Source organism: Verticillium dahliae, genomic scaffold (genome assembly GCF_000150675.1).
Source record: "Verticillium dahliae VdLs.17 supercont1.9 genomic scaffold, whole genome shotgun sequence".
NCBI classification, from domain to species: domain Eukaryota; kingdom Fungi; phylum Ascomycota; class Sordariomycetes; order Glomerellales; family Plectosphaerellaceae; genus Verticillium; species Verticillium dahliae.
The window spans coordinates 103,527-119,008 of NW_009276929.1; the positions used below are offsets into that span (position 1 = coordinate 103,527).

A 15,482-nucleotide genomic window follows, 5' to 3' on the forward strand; every position below is an offset into this window, starting at 1 on the left:
GTACGAGGAAAAATGAGGGGACAGGTGAGGGGATTCAAGGGCTGAAGTGACGAAAGGCAAATGGTTTCACTGACCGACGAGCAAAAGCTTTGGTACAATACGGGCAGCTGAAGCGGCCATTCTCGGCATCTACTCAAAGTCAGGCTTTCTGTCCTAGCTGTCCAGAGTTTGCGGGGGTGCATGTGAGGTGAGAGAGGGGCTCATCATTGAGATCTGGGTACAAGAGGCTATCAGCAAAATGGTGGACTCACGGGTGGACTCATGACGCCGGAGGTGGGTGTTCCTCTGATACTCCTTTCCGCAGACGGAGCATTCGAATGTCATCTTGCATCTTGAGCATCTAGACGTCCTACATGTTCTGCTTGGGTTTTCTTCTGGCGGCTGAAGACCATTTGATGGGAAAGAAATGACCGTCGAGGTTGGCTTCGGTTGGCATCCAGGGCAGTCGGTGCCTACGACGGACCCCGACAGCAGTGAAATGGTGGGTTTTGGTGGGTTTTGTCCGATGGGTCCAACCCTCTTTGAGCTGGCAAGGTGGGACTCTGGCATGTGCTGGCAGCTGTGGTCAGCGCCCTGAAGGTAAGACCGGCACTCCGGTCGTTGGCGCCGCTGAGAAATCAGAAGATCCGTTCCCCCCACCCTTTGCCCCCTCGCCCCCTCTGACCCCTGTCGAACATGTGCCGGCGCGTCGATTCATTGGTAGACACTGCCACTAACAGCATCGCTTCACGTCAGGTGGCGCCCTGTACCCTTGGTCCTAGCACTATAAGCACCGCCTGCACAGCAGGAGATGGGTGGCCTGACAGGACTCTGGATCCCTTTTTCCCTGACCGAAGAACCCGTCATGCCCACTTCCATGGCTTTGGCAACTTCCCAACACCGATCCGCCTTCCACTTAACTCAACACCACCGTCAACGACTGGTGGTAGTGACCATCTACGTGTAATCATGGTGAAAGAGCCTCGCATTGCCTCGTAGCAGGGCCCATCCATGCTCGCCCAACCATCAGTTGTATCTCCATATCGTCCACGATCACTTGGCGACAAGTTCAGGCCCTTGATGCCGGCTCCTGCATCACACATCTCTGCCTTCCGCCTGCTAACCTACCACCGTCTTCGAGCGTACCACTTGGCTTGAATACTTGTCTTTCATCATCTCTACCGCAAGGACCATTCATCCGCCTGACATGACGGGTTCCCTGTCTGCGCGTCACTGCTGCGAGAAAACGATAAAGTTGCTCTATAGGGGGTTGTGCTCGATTCACCCGGCCATCATTTCAGGCAGGTCACTCACTCTGTCGAATACTGGGTCAAATCGCCAGGCCGTCGAACATATCGCCAAGGCCTGGACATTCGAAATGCCCCTCACCGGGAAACCAGGCCAGACCGACCGGCCGTCTGGTTTGTTTGCAGCACGTATTCCCCACCTCCACTCTGATCCCGTAATTCGAGGTCATTTCGTATAGGGTTGATGGGTATAACTGACCCATGAGAGAGCACGTTACGTAGTCTTCCCTGCTAGTGGCCCGGACATCGTCCAAGTTAATATCCCTGCTTCGTCGGCTATTTTGCACGACGCACTAGACTAGAGCGAATAGCTGATCAGAACGCCTTATCTCCTAGACGAATCTGGTTGTCAGTGTTGTGAGAATGCCAAGGGCCACACCATGCATGGCGTTTGGTACGTAACTAGGGTCAGTATCATCAGGGTTGCTGTCGTGGGGCCTGTACTCCTTATTTGACTTGTGCAGAGCACAACACAGTTTCGAACTGCTTCAAATGGGTTGGCGGCTGACCTTCCGCGAACAAGGCTTTCAAAAAGCTGTTCTCTTTGCCGTTCTGATGTGTGTGTGAGAGCCGCGGTTAGCCCAATCGTCAACCTTGAACAAGCACACCATCCATCCCTTCGGGCATGGTTGCATTAGCACAACATAATGCATCCCACGATATGTCGTGAAATTTCTGCGAGGAGTGCCAGGAAGTACCATTGATACTATGCTGAGGGCAAGAAAACAAGTATGCAGGTATGTGAACTGATGGATGAAGAAAGAAGAAGAACTGGTCTAGGTGTATGAGATGCTTTACCCCTAATGATAGACTCCGTAATGATGCGTCGTGTAACATGATTGTGTCATAACAACATTATCTCATGGCTCTCGTTCAAGCAGGCTAGCAGCCTCAACACCGTGCCTTGGCGTGAAAACGCACTCGAATGGCAGCGGATGCCTACCCAATTGTGTCAGTCTTGGTCGATCATTACATGTCATGTGGCTATGAGGGGGAACCAAAATCCAATTCGAGGCATGAACATACCCGCCTAATCCAATAGAGATACCAACCCTGGGCTCCAAGACTTGACCATTGTCATCGATAGCCTTGTCAATGTGGAACGCTGACATGAGCGTCGCAACAAAGATCTGAACAGAAGCAAGTGCAAGGTGATTTCCCGGACATTTCCGCCGGCCGAAGCCGAAATTGCCCGGAGACTCTGGCTCACCGCGAAGGTAGCGGTCCGGTTCAAAGAGGGCAGGTCGATCATACACTGTTGGGTCAGAAGCCATGGCAGAGGCATTCGCAAAAACGATGGAACCTTTGGGTATGCGCATGCCATTGTAGACATCCTCCGCAAGACTTCTGTGTGGTATGACCAAAGGGTTTAATGGGAGGCATCGAAGAACCTCCTTGATGAAACGATCCAGGTATTGGAGGCGGGGGCGATCATCAAAGGTTGGCAAGCGATCTGGTCCGACAACTTCATCTAGCTCCTCTTGAATGCGCCGCTGGACATTGGGGTACTTTGTCAGGAAGAGAACACAGGCTTGCAGGGTGCTCCAGGTTGTGTTGCCGCCGGCAATAAATATGGCGCCCGCCGCGCCTTTGATATCGGGAATGGTCAATTCCTGGGACTTGCCAGACTTCTCGATGACTCGATATTTCTCCAAATATGTCTTCATAAATGAAGAAGACGCGATACCTGCGTCAATGTCCTTCAAGCTTGCGGCCCAAGGCTCTTCATGGATAGTGCGTATTGTTTTCTGACTGCGTCGCGCGTGAGCCAGAGGCTCTGAGAGGTTGAGGCAGTCCGGGAGGTATTTTGCAGGTGGAAAGAGATCGACCAGTGTTGAACCAGGAGTTCCACCCGCTGTCGTGGCATAGTTCGCGGCCTGGGACATGGCGCAATATGGAGAGTTCTTATCTACGACCTCCTGACCGAAGGCGATCCGGAATATGATGCTTGTTGCCATAAGCAGCGTGATGTCTTTCCAGTCCGCGGGGTCCTGGAGTAAATTTCGAACTGTTTTGCGTGCTTCATGCTGCTGGATTAACTCGAATTTCCTGACGTTTGTGCGTGAGAAGGTCGTTTGGAAGAGGCGCCGATGAAGGCTAAAGCGAGGCCCGTAGCGGAGGAATGTAAGGGTGAGGCCCCATCCCATTCTGAAGACTCTTGTCAGCGTACTGAGCGCTTACAGGGGGGCTGTTCAATATGCGCGGGTGTGGTCGTACATCTCGAAAAGAGTAAATCTCGGTCTGTCGCAGTAGTTGGAGCCCCGGCGTTCAAGTAAGTCTTCAGCAGCCTGGCGACTGTTCAGACAGATCATGTGTTGGCCGAGGACTTCGGTATGAATGACATCGCAATCTGGCCGGATGTGTAAGCCTCGAAACTACCAAAGTTGACGCATATTGCGTATCGTATTGGGTGCTTGTTGTACTGACCGTAGGCCTGGCCCCATCGGAGGTAATCCTTCTCAGGGCTGTCGATGCTGACATGGCCTAGGTTGCCAACCAAAAACCTGCCAGGGGGTCCAGGAGGGAGAGGGTACTTATACCGCGAGAATGCATGGGAGTATCGTACAAGCCATATCAAAGCCATGCCCAAGGCCACCGCAAGCGCGGCCTGCGGATAGCTGGCAAGAGTCATGCTTCCCTACCAAAGAGATCTAAGTCGAACCAAGGAGAGCGAGGAGGAGAGAAGAGCACGAAGTCGTAGGATATGGATATATGCCAAAACTTGCGCCACCGTCATGTCGACTGGTCTGGCAGTTCATAGATGAACGTGGTCTTGGAGAACCCCGGCCAAAGGCAGGACTTTGTCCAAGGATAAGGTCGCAGGACAAGAAGAACCAGGAACACCTGGGCCTCACGACGCTGGAGCAATGGGAACGGCTCAGAGTCTCGATCCCAATTGCTCCCACATCATCCCGCAGGCTGATCCAAGTGGCACCTACTCGTGCGGGACGAAATGTCCACTTCAGCGCGGAGGCGTCTTGGCCAAGATGGCAATAAAAGCAGTACAGGCATCCGCCCCTCAAGTAGGCTCCGAGTAGCGAGAGGGTCCAAAACGAAAAGGAATGAATAGCTGAATACACCCTAGAACCATGAGTGTGGGCGCCTCTGTACTAGGACGAGGTCCTCGGACGTGCCTACATAAAAAGTAATCAGTGGAGGGGGGAGTCAGGGCTCGCGTGTACCTGAGTAAGTCATCTGCAAACTTCCATGGTGAGGTAGGGTAAGGTAAGCTGGGCTCCTAGACAAGTGTACAACCCATGACACGATACTGGACGCCGTCAGACCCGCTTGCGACTCCTGAGCGGCAGCTTTAGACCGTTCAAGATCCATCATCTCACATCTGCGTGTGTGAGTGTGTGTGGGTGAGACCCGCCAACGTGCGCGCGCCGTCACCGGGGACACTTCTGTGTGCGGTGCGGCGCGGCTCAGGTAGTGCGATGCGGTGTTTTGCTGGTTTGGATCCTCTGTCAAGGCGAGACCGCTGGTTGTGAGAGAGTCAGGTCCTGCTTCTCCTCGTTGTCCCGTCCCGTGTCATTCTCCTTCGCACTTGCTACCACCTACGACGTACCTACCTACCAACCAAGGTACCTACCTCCAGCCAAGGCAGGTACTTAGCTACCTTCCTACCACCTTTACTTCTGGTCTTGCTGCGTCCTAGCTACAAGCTCAGCGGCAACCAAGTCAGGATACCTGGTACCTACCTACCTGGGTACGAGTCTGACACCTACCCGGTATGCCTTTCCAGATGTATCCTCCAGGCTCGGGGGAAGCCATGCCCCAGCCCCTGCTCTCCTTCGCCCATCTTTGGGTTCCCGACCCGATGGGACGTCGCATCCCTCCATGTCCCATGCATTATTGCCAGCTGGTTTGCAGGGTGGCTGCTTCCTTCCCCCAGTTTACGTCTTCATGCAGGCGTCGCCATTTCTGAGATCGTCCAAATCTGTTCCTTCCATGTCCCACCTGAGTCGCCTGTGGAAGAATCGGTCCCCATTCTGAACCCCTCTCTCTCTGACTCTTCACGACTAGAGACCGCCGCCCGACCCCCCCCTTTCCCTTTTGGCAGCCGAACCCGCCGCTCACGACACCAGAGCGGGCCAAGCTGAAGCCTTCGAGTCCATCCCTCGTCAGACGCCTTGACCCTCGTGTCAAAAGCCACAGCTGGGCCTCGGAGACGGACAAATCTGGCCATCCACTTCTCCCTTCCCTGTCCACGCCATCGAGACCAAGATGGAGCGCTTCAGCCCACCTAGCCAACGGCTACGGACCATTTGTGGTCTTGCGCAATGCAAGACTTCACTTGCTTGTCAAGCCCTCCAACCAATAAGGATAAAGTCACCGCTGCTGGCCATGATGGTCAAGTTTTTTTTTTTTTCGCTTGTCGCAGAGAAAGGAAATCCCGCTTCATTGGCCGACGGCAGGGTCGGAGAAAGGTCCGAACTACGAGTAAGGGTTGGGGCAGCATCGACTGAATCATTGATTCAGGCTGGTTTGTAGTAGATCCTAGCCCTTCGTTGACCAAGCACTTAGGCCCCCAAGCCCCGAGTACCATCGCGTTGGAGGGCTGTAAAGACGCCAGTTCGATGGCCCGCCTGGCGCCAGCGCCTCCTGGTAGCTAGGTAGGTTCTCGCGTCCTCGTCTAGTGTGGCCTTGCGACAGAAGAGTCGATCGGCCCCCATCACACCGACAGCTGCCACGTGGAAACGCCCTCTTCTGATTTCCCACCGTTTCCCCTCCTGCAATACACCATGGCGCGCGAGTCGTGGCCCATGATGCATGCACATTCGACAGCCTACGGCCTGTACACTCCAAGCCTAGTCTCAGCATCCGTCAGACAAATGATTGTCTGATCTACCTTGCCTGAGATCTTCGACCGCCCTAGACACATATGCCTACAAGGCAGCTGGCACACGTTCCGGAGCTTGAGCCTGGAAGGGCTGCAGAACCTGACTAGCATCGCAAATCTCGAACCCACCAATGCAGTGCACGGCGCTTCTGGCCCACCGGATGTCCATCCAGCTGTCTCCGTCTTGGACGATAAGAGCTGGGCAATTTACTCGAGGTTCTGGGCCCGTTGTCTCATGACTCGTTGTTGACCTCCCTCGAATCGCTCTCGCATCAGCCTCGGGCGTCTGGCTCACGTTGGGAAGCCTGTGGTGGCAGATATCACCAGAGTGTTCGTCACGAACAGACCCTAACATGCACCGTGCTCAGAGCGACCTCTCCTTGGCGACCCTCGGTTTGAGGTGGCGATATGGGTCAAAGATTACCCATCCTCCGTCTTGGCTTGCTGGCAGGCTTGGCACACTGGCGAATTGACGACTCGCCAACTGGCAGGGCTGGTGATTGTTGGACAAGTGGCCTGGCAGTATGGGTAGTACCATTTGTGCAAGCCAGTGGCTCAGAGTGGAAGACTGAGTGCCGATCGTCAACCCGCACAAGACGTGCGAAGCGTAAGGGCTGACCCCCTTGCAACTGTGTGACTTGCTCCGCGAAGCCTGCTCGAAACCATGCTCATATCCATCTGCCGCAAAGTAGATCGAGCCTACGTCAGAAGCTGCTATCACGTCGTGATCGATTTCGCTAGGACCAGCCGTCGCTCACCAACGCAGGGCAGTTCAAGATAACCCCACAACAAGCCATCGCCAGCCCTGAGGTGCCCGCAAAGGCCCGCGACCGAGCCGGCGCGACCGCCGATCCCCATGGCACCCACCGCCTCCCGCAAAGGAACCTAAATCTGCGTCTACGCCATAGCAGTCACAGCAAGCCTTTTAGCAGCTCAGCTGCTGGACCAGCGGTAATTCGTGTCGACTAGTGGACTTGCCCAGGTAGGCAACTAAACCCATCATTTGCGGGCTTGCTAGGGGTCATTGGTAGCCGCGCCTCGTGCGCTTGGCCACTTGGATCTCGTCATTGACCGCACGTCAATCCACCAGCCAGACACATCAGCAATTTTATACCGAACAAGCGAGTAAAGTCATCTCCATTCTGACACCCCAACCGGCGGCCAGCCCCCATACCTAACGCGCTCAGTGCTCAGCAAGCACCCATCGCGGATCGTCCAATGACACTGTCGCCACCCACTTTGATGACCCAGATTGCACGCCTTGCTTCTCCTCACGATCTGAGCCCATTCTGAGAACCCAGCACCTAGCAGAATCCAACCGACTCGGGCACCCCGCACATGCTCTTGCCGTCTTTTCGCCAACCCTCTTGCTGGTCCTGATCCACACCTACTGGCCGGAGTGTCGCGGTCGCGGTCGCGGTCGCAGGTCATTGCGGATATGGAGCTCGACGAGGACGCCAAGCCCAACCTGACCGCGCTCAATCGCAACCTGAGCTCTGGCGGCTGTAGCGACAGCTTCAAAGGCGAGCGAAACGGCAGCGTCGACGATTCTCTGAAGCATGGTACAGACAGCAGTGCATCGGCTGCAAAAGCTCCCGTCAAACGTAGGGCCCCGATTGCCTGCCGAAGGTTTGTCCATTCCCTCTCACGCTCTAGCAGCCGGCGCTGTCGACCCACGACGCAAGCTGAGCTTGAGCTGTGGCACCACGCCGCAGCCCTGTCTCCGCTCAGCCATACTGATAACATGCTCTGCTTAGATGTCGCCGCATGAGAAGCAAATGCATTCACGAGAAGGCATCACCACCTTGTAATGCCTGCAAAGAGGCTGGCTTAGGGGCCTCCGATTGGTATGCAGTTCTCACCTTGAATACGAAGCTTCATTGCGTGGGAAGCCCGGAGGTATTGACATTTCTTGGCCACTCAGCATTTTCCCTGTTCGAGGGCAGCCTGACGATGACCGTGACTATCGCCATCCACGCATGAGAGCTGAAAAGGCTAGCAAGCGTGACTTAATCAAGACACGTCGCGAAGTCCTCGATGTCCCCGTGTTTCCTCTCAGCGTGGCGCCTGCGGATCGACCCAAGCACGCTGATGAATGGGATCTTATGCCACCGCTCCCCGAAATTGTAGAGGCGGTTCACCTCTTCACTCGAAAGTATTTCCAATTAGGCTTCATTCCTAAGCAGTTGTTCCCCGCCCGGCTTCAACGCGATCACCGGTCCGTCAGCGTCTTTCTGCTCCTTAGCATCCTCAGTATCTCAGCACGCTTCTCCCTCCCCCTGACGCGACGTTATCAGGGCGAGATCAAGGCGGCCGACTTTTTCATGGAAAGGGCCAGTACCTTGGCACTGAATGAACTGTACCAGGAGCCAACGCTTGAGCGGTGCCAGGCGTTCTATCTTCTGAGCATCGCTCAACAAGGAAGTGGCTGGCGAAACCGAAGCTATGTGAGTGACATCCCAATCATCGGGTATGGAAGCGCAGTCCCTAATGTGATATAGATCAACCTCGGGATTGCCACGAGGATGGCCGTCCTCATGCATCTTCACCGCGAGGAGACCTATGTTATCAAGGTACCGACGAAAGAACTGGTTATCAAGGCCGAGTCCGCCAGGCGTACTTTGGTAAGACTTCCCTACCTACCATTTCTTGATCTGACTAACAGTCAAATAGTGGATGCTCCATAGTGAGTCTTAGCACACCTTGCACAACACTTGATCATGCCTTCTGACATATGCGTAGGTCAGGACAACCTCCACTGCGGCGCGAAGTCCCCTATCTCGTTGGCCGCCAGCGACATTACTTGTCTTCTACCCAGTGACGAGAATGACTTTGCGAACGGCAATGAGCCCAATTCTCGCGCTGCCCTCGAAGATACCCCACCTGCACGCGAGAACCCATCTCTCATCCATCAGCCTACTCGATCGCTGTTTGCGAGTCTCATTCAAGCCCACTACTACTGGGGTAAGGTAGCCCGCAGAGCGATGGTTTCTACAAAGAGCTCTTCGCCTTGGGATCCCACAAGTGAATATTCCAAGATGGCAGCGAGCTTGGCAAGCTGGGAACAGCAGCTACCACCAGACCACAAGTGGAGTATGGTTCTGCTGAAAGGGCACAAATCCGTGGGCGAGGATCTTGTAAGTGAAGCCGCCGTCGTAGCATACCATCCTGGCAGCTGACAGCATACACTAGGCGTACATGAGCGTGACGATGGTTACAAAACTCTGCAATGTGGTTCTTAGAAGACCATACCTCGATAAGTAGGTTCCGAACTTCTGATCTGCCGTTCGAAAATATGGGGTTCATCTGACTCGATTAGCATCATACACCCCGAGCCCAAGAGCCAGGCTCACCGTGTTTTCTTCTCCCACTTGTCCGACGAACTGTTTCGCAATGTTCGTGACTTGTTCGAGCAAATAGACAACCAATTCTCCGTGCGAGGCTCCGATGAAAGCGTTGGTGCCCAGATGGCTGTATGTTGCCCTCTGCGCTTGCGATCAAGGACTTGACATTGAGCTGACATTGACTTAGTCCTTCTGCGTCTACAGCTGTGGTCTGTTTTCGACCTATTTATGCAAATACAAGAATAGTAAGCCATCTTTGGCCCCGCCATATCACTAACCTAAGGATCGTCCTGACGTTGGCAATAGTTTGTTCTGATAGGACAATTGTAAAACAAGGTCGTACCATGCTTCTGCGGTGTATGAGCCTTCTCATGGAGTCAAAACAAGTCTGGCCTCTTGCCTCCCGTTGGCTCGAATCGCTGGAAAGATTTTCGCGAGATCCCAAGGCCGCAACTGTGAGCATGGATGGCGGCATGGCCGATGGTGTACGTCTGGTCCTAATCATTCCAATGCCTCCGTTCCGTGAGGAATTCGCTGACACAATAACGACGGTCTACAGAATGATCGAATATTACGGCCTTTGCAGAGCGGATACTCGCCGTCTCTGACAGGCATGGCCTCGAACCAAGGGAAGAATGTTGTCCCAGCTTCACCGTTGCCTGGCCCAATGTCACCGAGCGAGGATTTAAATTCAAAAAGCGTCATGTCATCGACCAATGCCTCGCCAACGACAGCACCAGTGCCGAGATTTCCACCCTCTATGAGGTCGCCAGAGGATCAACACCAACTACCAGTGCCAGGACATCACCTGCGGCCGCAGCACCAAATCCTCCCACAGCCTGCACAACATCTGGGCCACAAGCAAAGTATGGGACCGGGGCAGTCTCCTGTTCCACCGCAACAACATGCAACTTTCACGCCGTCACAGCTTTCACCAGCCTCTTCATTCGGTGCACAGCAACAGCAACAACAGCAACCTCTACAACAAAATCCGCACCAGGCTCACCATCAACAGCAACAGTACCAGCATCAAGCGGCGCCGTTTGTAGCCCCCGGGCATCAACAGGCCAGCCAAGGGTACGCTGCGTACGCACAGCAGCAGGACCCGTATCCCCAATCGCACAATCCAATGGGAGTCTTGCCTCAGGCCGCATTTGACCCGCCGCCGAATGTGCAGCAAACACAGCAGCAGCACGTCATTGCCGGGTTCCCACAGGTTCAGTCCCTACCGCCACAAGCCTCGTTCGACGTCGTGCCGCCAATGCAGCCCCAGCTGTTCACGCCCCCAACCCCGACTGCTCTGGGCCCGGGAAACGACGGATATGAGGGTGAGCTGCAAAGCTGGTTCGACGAGTCTGCCCAGGCAGGTGGCTGGGTTGGCAATGGCGCAGGGATGGGTATGGGTTACTACTGAGTTGGCGGAAGTGGTCGATGACAATCGTCTCGTTTTCTTTTCACATCATGATACGCACCAGTGGGTCGCAACCAAGGAAGTATGGCAAAGGAAACCCGGCGTTCAGGATGCAATCGGCATGGCGCGGCGCGGCGGGAAAGCAACATGGAACAGCGCCTGAGCTTGAGGTTGTCGAAACACGAAGGACGGGGGCAACGGATAAAATCACGAGCTCGAGGCGATTGGGCCTGCGACAGGGATTCTTTTTTCTTTCATGTTCTTCTGCTTAGCCTTGTCTTTTTTGCCTGTCCGGTCCCTTTCCACAGTGTGTTAGCTTTGTAGCCAGAGGTCGCCTCCTGTCCAATTCTTGGCCAATAAACCGTGCCCAAGAGTTTTATTTTAAGCGCGAACCTTGGCCTGCCTCTTGCGCCTTGGAGTTTGTGAGCTTTGTCGCGTCGCGTACTTGGGCAGGGCGAAATCAACATCAGAACAGGTGGATCACAATGCAAAGGCCAGCCGTGTCAGGGAGAGAAAGGGCGGGGGAACTTCATCAATTCAGGTTCGGCAGCTTCGACTACAGCTCATGGGATCACTTGACCCAAGGTTCACCGCGTCTGGCCCACCATCGATTGCGCTGCACTGCTCTCCGCCTGCCTTCCTCTGCCTGCTCTCTTCTCCGTCTCTCGCACTCTCGCTGTGCAGTGATCTCCTCCTCGCACCAGACAGTCTTACCCCTACACGCTCCTAGTAGTTCGTCTCGCCCCGGCGGCCCGAAGCTGAGTCATGCCATTCATCATCCACTCGTTCCAATCGACTGTGCCGCGCTCAGCCTTATCACGCATATCCCCTTGTCCCGACCTAGACCCCTTTGAAACAACAGAGTCCACCCGATCTCCTGACCAACCTAAAGATCCGCTCACTTGAGCGTAGATCAAGAAACGGGGATGCGGTCGGCCCCAGGGCATGCGTTCATAGCTCGCTGCGTGTGTATGCGTGTGTCCCGTTGCCGTGTCTCGTACCGGAACCTCGATACCATCCCCGCGTGCTCCTTCCCTGTCCGTTGTAACTCCACGAAGTGATTCAAATCCGTCCGTGGGTGAAAACTCCGTCTACATGAATTTTGGTTCGCCAACGCTGTTGCGAGCGTGGCGTACATGAAAAATGAGGGGGTGAGGTCCTCTCTATGCCTGGCATCCGCCGTGTAAAGCAACGCAAGAAAAATACAGCCAAGCAAGTGCTGTGGGATGGGGGTGGGCAATGGGTGTAATGTTTTTGATGAGAAGGCAAGGGGGTTGTGTTCGGGATGTAGTGGGTATTGGGGTTGGGGGTTGGGGTTTTGGGGGGGAGTACTAGGGGCGGTCTGCGTCAGGTCTATATACACAATTCGTGTACGCCTTGCTGTCCGAGTGTGTTGTGAAGTGTCATGATAAGGGGGGAAGGGAAGTTGCAGCTCTCACTCCTGGTGGAAATGCAGGTCCATGGGCCAACAAAGAGTGGGCCAGCTGCTTCAGGCATGGAGCTATGTGACAAGTCGATGCAAGTCACACCAGCGCATATGGTCTTGCTGGCCAACAGGGACGCTCTAGGCCTGGGCCATGATGCTGGACGCACCGCCGAGCTGACGCTTGACCTGCTCGCGAGCCCAGCGGGCAGTGTCGATTGTCCGGGGCTGGAACTCGCGGTTGGTCTTGGTCTCCTTGATGAGAGTAGTCAACCAGTCCTGGCGGAAGACGTCAACGAGCTCCCCGTTGGGATAAGCATCGGCGAGATCACTGATTACAAGTTAGTGTGGGGAAAAGCGATGGCGAACAAAGCGACATACCCAATGACACCCATGGATGCCCGCATGAGAGCCTCGCTACGGTTCATGTCGCTAGCAATCTGGCTGAGAAGCTGAAAGATGTGCGGCACCTGCTCCTGCAGGACAGCAGCTGCGCAAGTTAGCATTGATGGGCAGCAATATTACGGAGCGCAACTTACTCTTGCCGCTGGACTTCATGGCACCAATGATACCGCCCCAAGCGTCCATGATGCCTTCGCGGAGGGACACAACATAGTCGTACATCTCGTAGGGGCCGTCGGCGGTGGCGTTGACCGTGGCAGCCTGCTGGAGAACCTGAGCAATGACGGCCAGGTACGTCTCAAAGTGGCCCCCAATGGCGCCGGCGATATCACCAAAGCACTGCAGAATAGCAGGCTTAAATTGGTTGGAGAGAGTAGTGCTCTGGGAATGACATTAGCATGTGGGGAAGACGAACGAAGAAACGGATCAGCTGACCTTCAAGTTGTTCAAGAGGTGGTTCATGAAGTTATCGCAGTACGGCTGGCTGCGCTCACCCAGGGACCGGGTCAAGTCGCTGACAAGACCAATAGCCATGGAGCAGAGACTGGGTTCATCCTGGTTCGCCAGAGCGTTGTAAAGGAACGGGGTAAAAGCCTCCATGTACTTGTTGAAGTCCTCCTCCATGGCGTTGGCAAGAGCGCTGATGGCAGCGAAGGCAGAGTCGGGGACACTGGACCTGGCACCGACAGAGTTGAGAATCTGGAGCAGAGCGCCCATGATACGGTCGCCCTGGGGAATGATCTCCTTGTCAAGCTTGATGATGATGGCCTGGAGCACTGTGCAAAGACTCGTCTGCATCTCCTCGAGCATGATCTTGTCCTCGACACTGACAACCTGGGATTGCATGGGGATTGAGCCCTCAAGACGCTCGAGAATCACGCCAGAGAGAGAGGCGATAGGAGCCAGGCTCTCGGTAGCTGACTGCTGCACAAAGGTGTTGAGGACTTCGTAGGCAGCGACGCGGACGTAGGAGTCCACGTCCTGACGGGCAGTGAGAGCCAAGAGGTTGGTGACGCTGGTGTTAAAGTGAGGGGTCATGGCGTTCTGCTCCGCACCGTAGTCACCAGAGAAGCGCTCTGCGAGGTTCATGAGTGCCCAACAGCACGACGAGGCGATCTTCGCGTTGCTCATGAGACCAGCAAACAGAGAGCGGACGAGAGGGTCAAGGTGGGTGGCCGGATCGATGGCATCAGAGATACTCTCCGTGATGCGACCAAGTGCGTACGCCGTTGAGTCCTTGACCTGGGGTGAACTGTCGTCCATCATGCTGATCATGATCGGCAATGCCTGCTTGACTATGGGATCCAGAGTCTTCTCGTCCGGACCCTCCATAATAGCGCCGAAGGCAGAGACGGCAGCATCACGGTGGTGCCAGTCCTCGTGCCTCAAGTTGGCCTCGACGAACTGGAGAACAGGCTGGATGATGGCGCCACCAACGGCTTGAGCGTATAGAGCCAGGCACTGGTAGGCAGCACGGGCAAGGTTGTACTCGTCATCGCCAGCATCCTCGTCCTGCTTGGTCAGAAGCTGAAGCAAGACAGGAACGACCTCGTTGGCAGCGACGCGAGCGAAGTTGTAAAAGGGGCGCATTTGGTCGGAGCTCTCAACCTGAAGTCACACAACAGTCAGCACAAGCCAGGTCAAATGATGGGGATGATGGCCGGGCCAGATACCCACCTGCAAGTTGTCATCTTCAATGGCAGTTTCCTCCTCGCAAACCGTGCTCCAGAACTCGACAGCAAGCTTGGCGACGTCCTCATCCTCGTTCTTCATGCCGAGAATGGTCAGACCAAACAGGGCCTTCTCCATGTAGAAGCGCATGTTATCGTAGTAGAGGGCCATGATACGGTTGAGGCACCCAAAGGCACCCTGCTGAATCCGCGTGTCCTCGGCCTGTGTGGCCTCGCAGACAACCTGCATAATGTAATTGCGCTCGCCCTCATGCTTGAAGTTGTTGGCAACGAACTCGAGGGAGTCGCCAAGAGCAGTGATGGCGGCAAGGCGGATCTCAAGGTTGGCCTCTTCCTTGCGGGCACCCTGTACAACTGCCGTCAAGATGGCGTTGGAGTGGCCAATCAAGGCAGTCCTCAGATCGGGGTCCTGGCTCTCGCAGATGTAACCGATCGTAGTCAGAGACGTCTGCTTCTGGTGATCGTTTCCTTCGCTAACATTCTTGACCAGGATGTTCAGCAAATCCTGCCACTGGTTGCGGGGCAGCTCAATGGCAGCAATAGAAGAGATGACCTGAGCAGCAGCCTGACCGGCCTGCGCGTTGGACGAGGCTAGTGTTTGCAGGGTCAGGTTCTTGACCTGTGTTTTGGTCTCTTCGTCTGTGCCCTGCAGCCATTTTGTCTGTAGGTCTTGGTGTCTGGCAAAATCTCTGGCGGTGAAAGCGTTCTTTAGGGCGAGACCAGCGGCTGCTCGGATGGAGCCTTGTGTGTTCTCGTTGGCGAGCTCTTGAACTAGGGTGGCAAGATACAACGGCTGTCATGCGCAAGATGGTTAGCAGTGGCTCGTCGGTCAATCCAGCGGGAGGAAAGCAAGTTTGGGGGGGTGTAGAAGAGGGGGTCATGAGAGGCAGAAAAGCGTGAGGGGAATGACGTACAAAGTTGGTCTCAGCGGCTTGTGTGAGTTGCTGCTCGGCAGCCTGTCGCAAGTTTGCGTCTGTAAGGCAGGAATCAGTGATGCTGTCCAGTTACAGGTGGTAATGCGGAAGCGGGTGGAAAGGGCAGAGTTGTTGGGAGGATAGATAGCTTTTTCCCAGGGGACTTTG

General features: G+C 55.0%; 3 protein-coding genes across 3 annotated transcripts in view; 1 reads left to right on the forward strand and 2 right to left on the reverse strand.

Moving 5' to 3' along the window:
- Window positions 1–2,146: 2,146 nt before the first annotated feature.
- Window positions 2,147–3,918, reverse strand: VDAG_04994 (cytochrome P450 1A2; the record flags this gene model as incomplete). The annotated part of the gene is made up of 4 exons (XM_009654730.1): window positions 2,147–2,225; window positions 2,313–3,335; window positions 3,504–3,636; window positions 3,714–3,918. 4 exons carry the CDS (start codon window positions 3,916–3,918, stop codon window positions 2,147–2,149), a joined length of 1,440 nt encoding a protein of 479 aa, XP_009653025.1.
- A 3,649-nt stretch (window positions 3,919–7,567) lies between these two features.
- VDAG_04995 (uncharacterized protein) lies at window positions 7,568–10,887 on the forward strand (the record flags this gene model as incomplete). Its single annotated transcript, XM_009654731.1, has 11 exons — window positions 7,568–7,758; window positions 7,887–7,976; window positions 8,054–8,576; window positions 8,631–8,753; window positions 8,803–8,815; window positions 8,872–9,266; window positions 9,322–9,389; window positions 9,449–9,602; window positions 9,678–9,718; window positions 9,838–9,958; window positions 10,033–10,887. 11 exons carry the CDS (start codon window positions 7,568–7,570, stop codon window positions 10,885–10,887), a joined length of 2,574 nt encoding a protein of 857 aa, XP_009653026.1.
- A 1,561-nt stretch (window positions 10,888–12,448) lies between these two features.
- Window positions 12,449–15,482, reverse strand: part of VDAG_04996 (importin subunit beta-1) — a gene marked incomplete at both ends in the record, with an annotated part of 3,450 nt that continues 416 nt past the window's right edge. Inside the window, 6 exons of the mRNA XM_009654732.1 lie at window positions 12,449–12,638; window positions 12,689–12,797; window positions 12,847–13,090; window positions 13,145–14,317; window positions 14,387–15,193; window positions 15,315–15,396. Of these exons, the coding sequence (XP_009653027.1) occupies window positions 12,449–12,638; window positions 12,689–12,797; window positions 12,847–13,090; window positions 13,145–14,317; window positions 14,387–15,193; window positions 15,315–15,396 (2,605 nt within the window). The remainder of the gene's footprint in view (window positions 12,639–12,688; window positions 12,798–12,846; window positions 13,091–13,144; window positions 14,318–14,386; window positions 15,194–15,314; window positions 15,397–15,482) is intronic.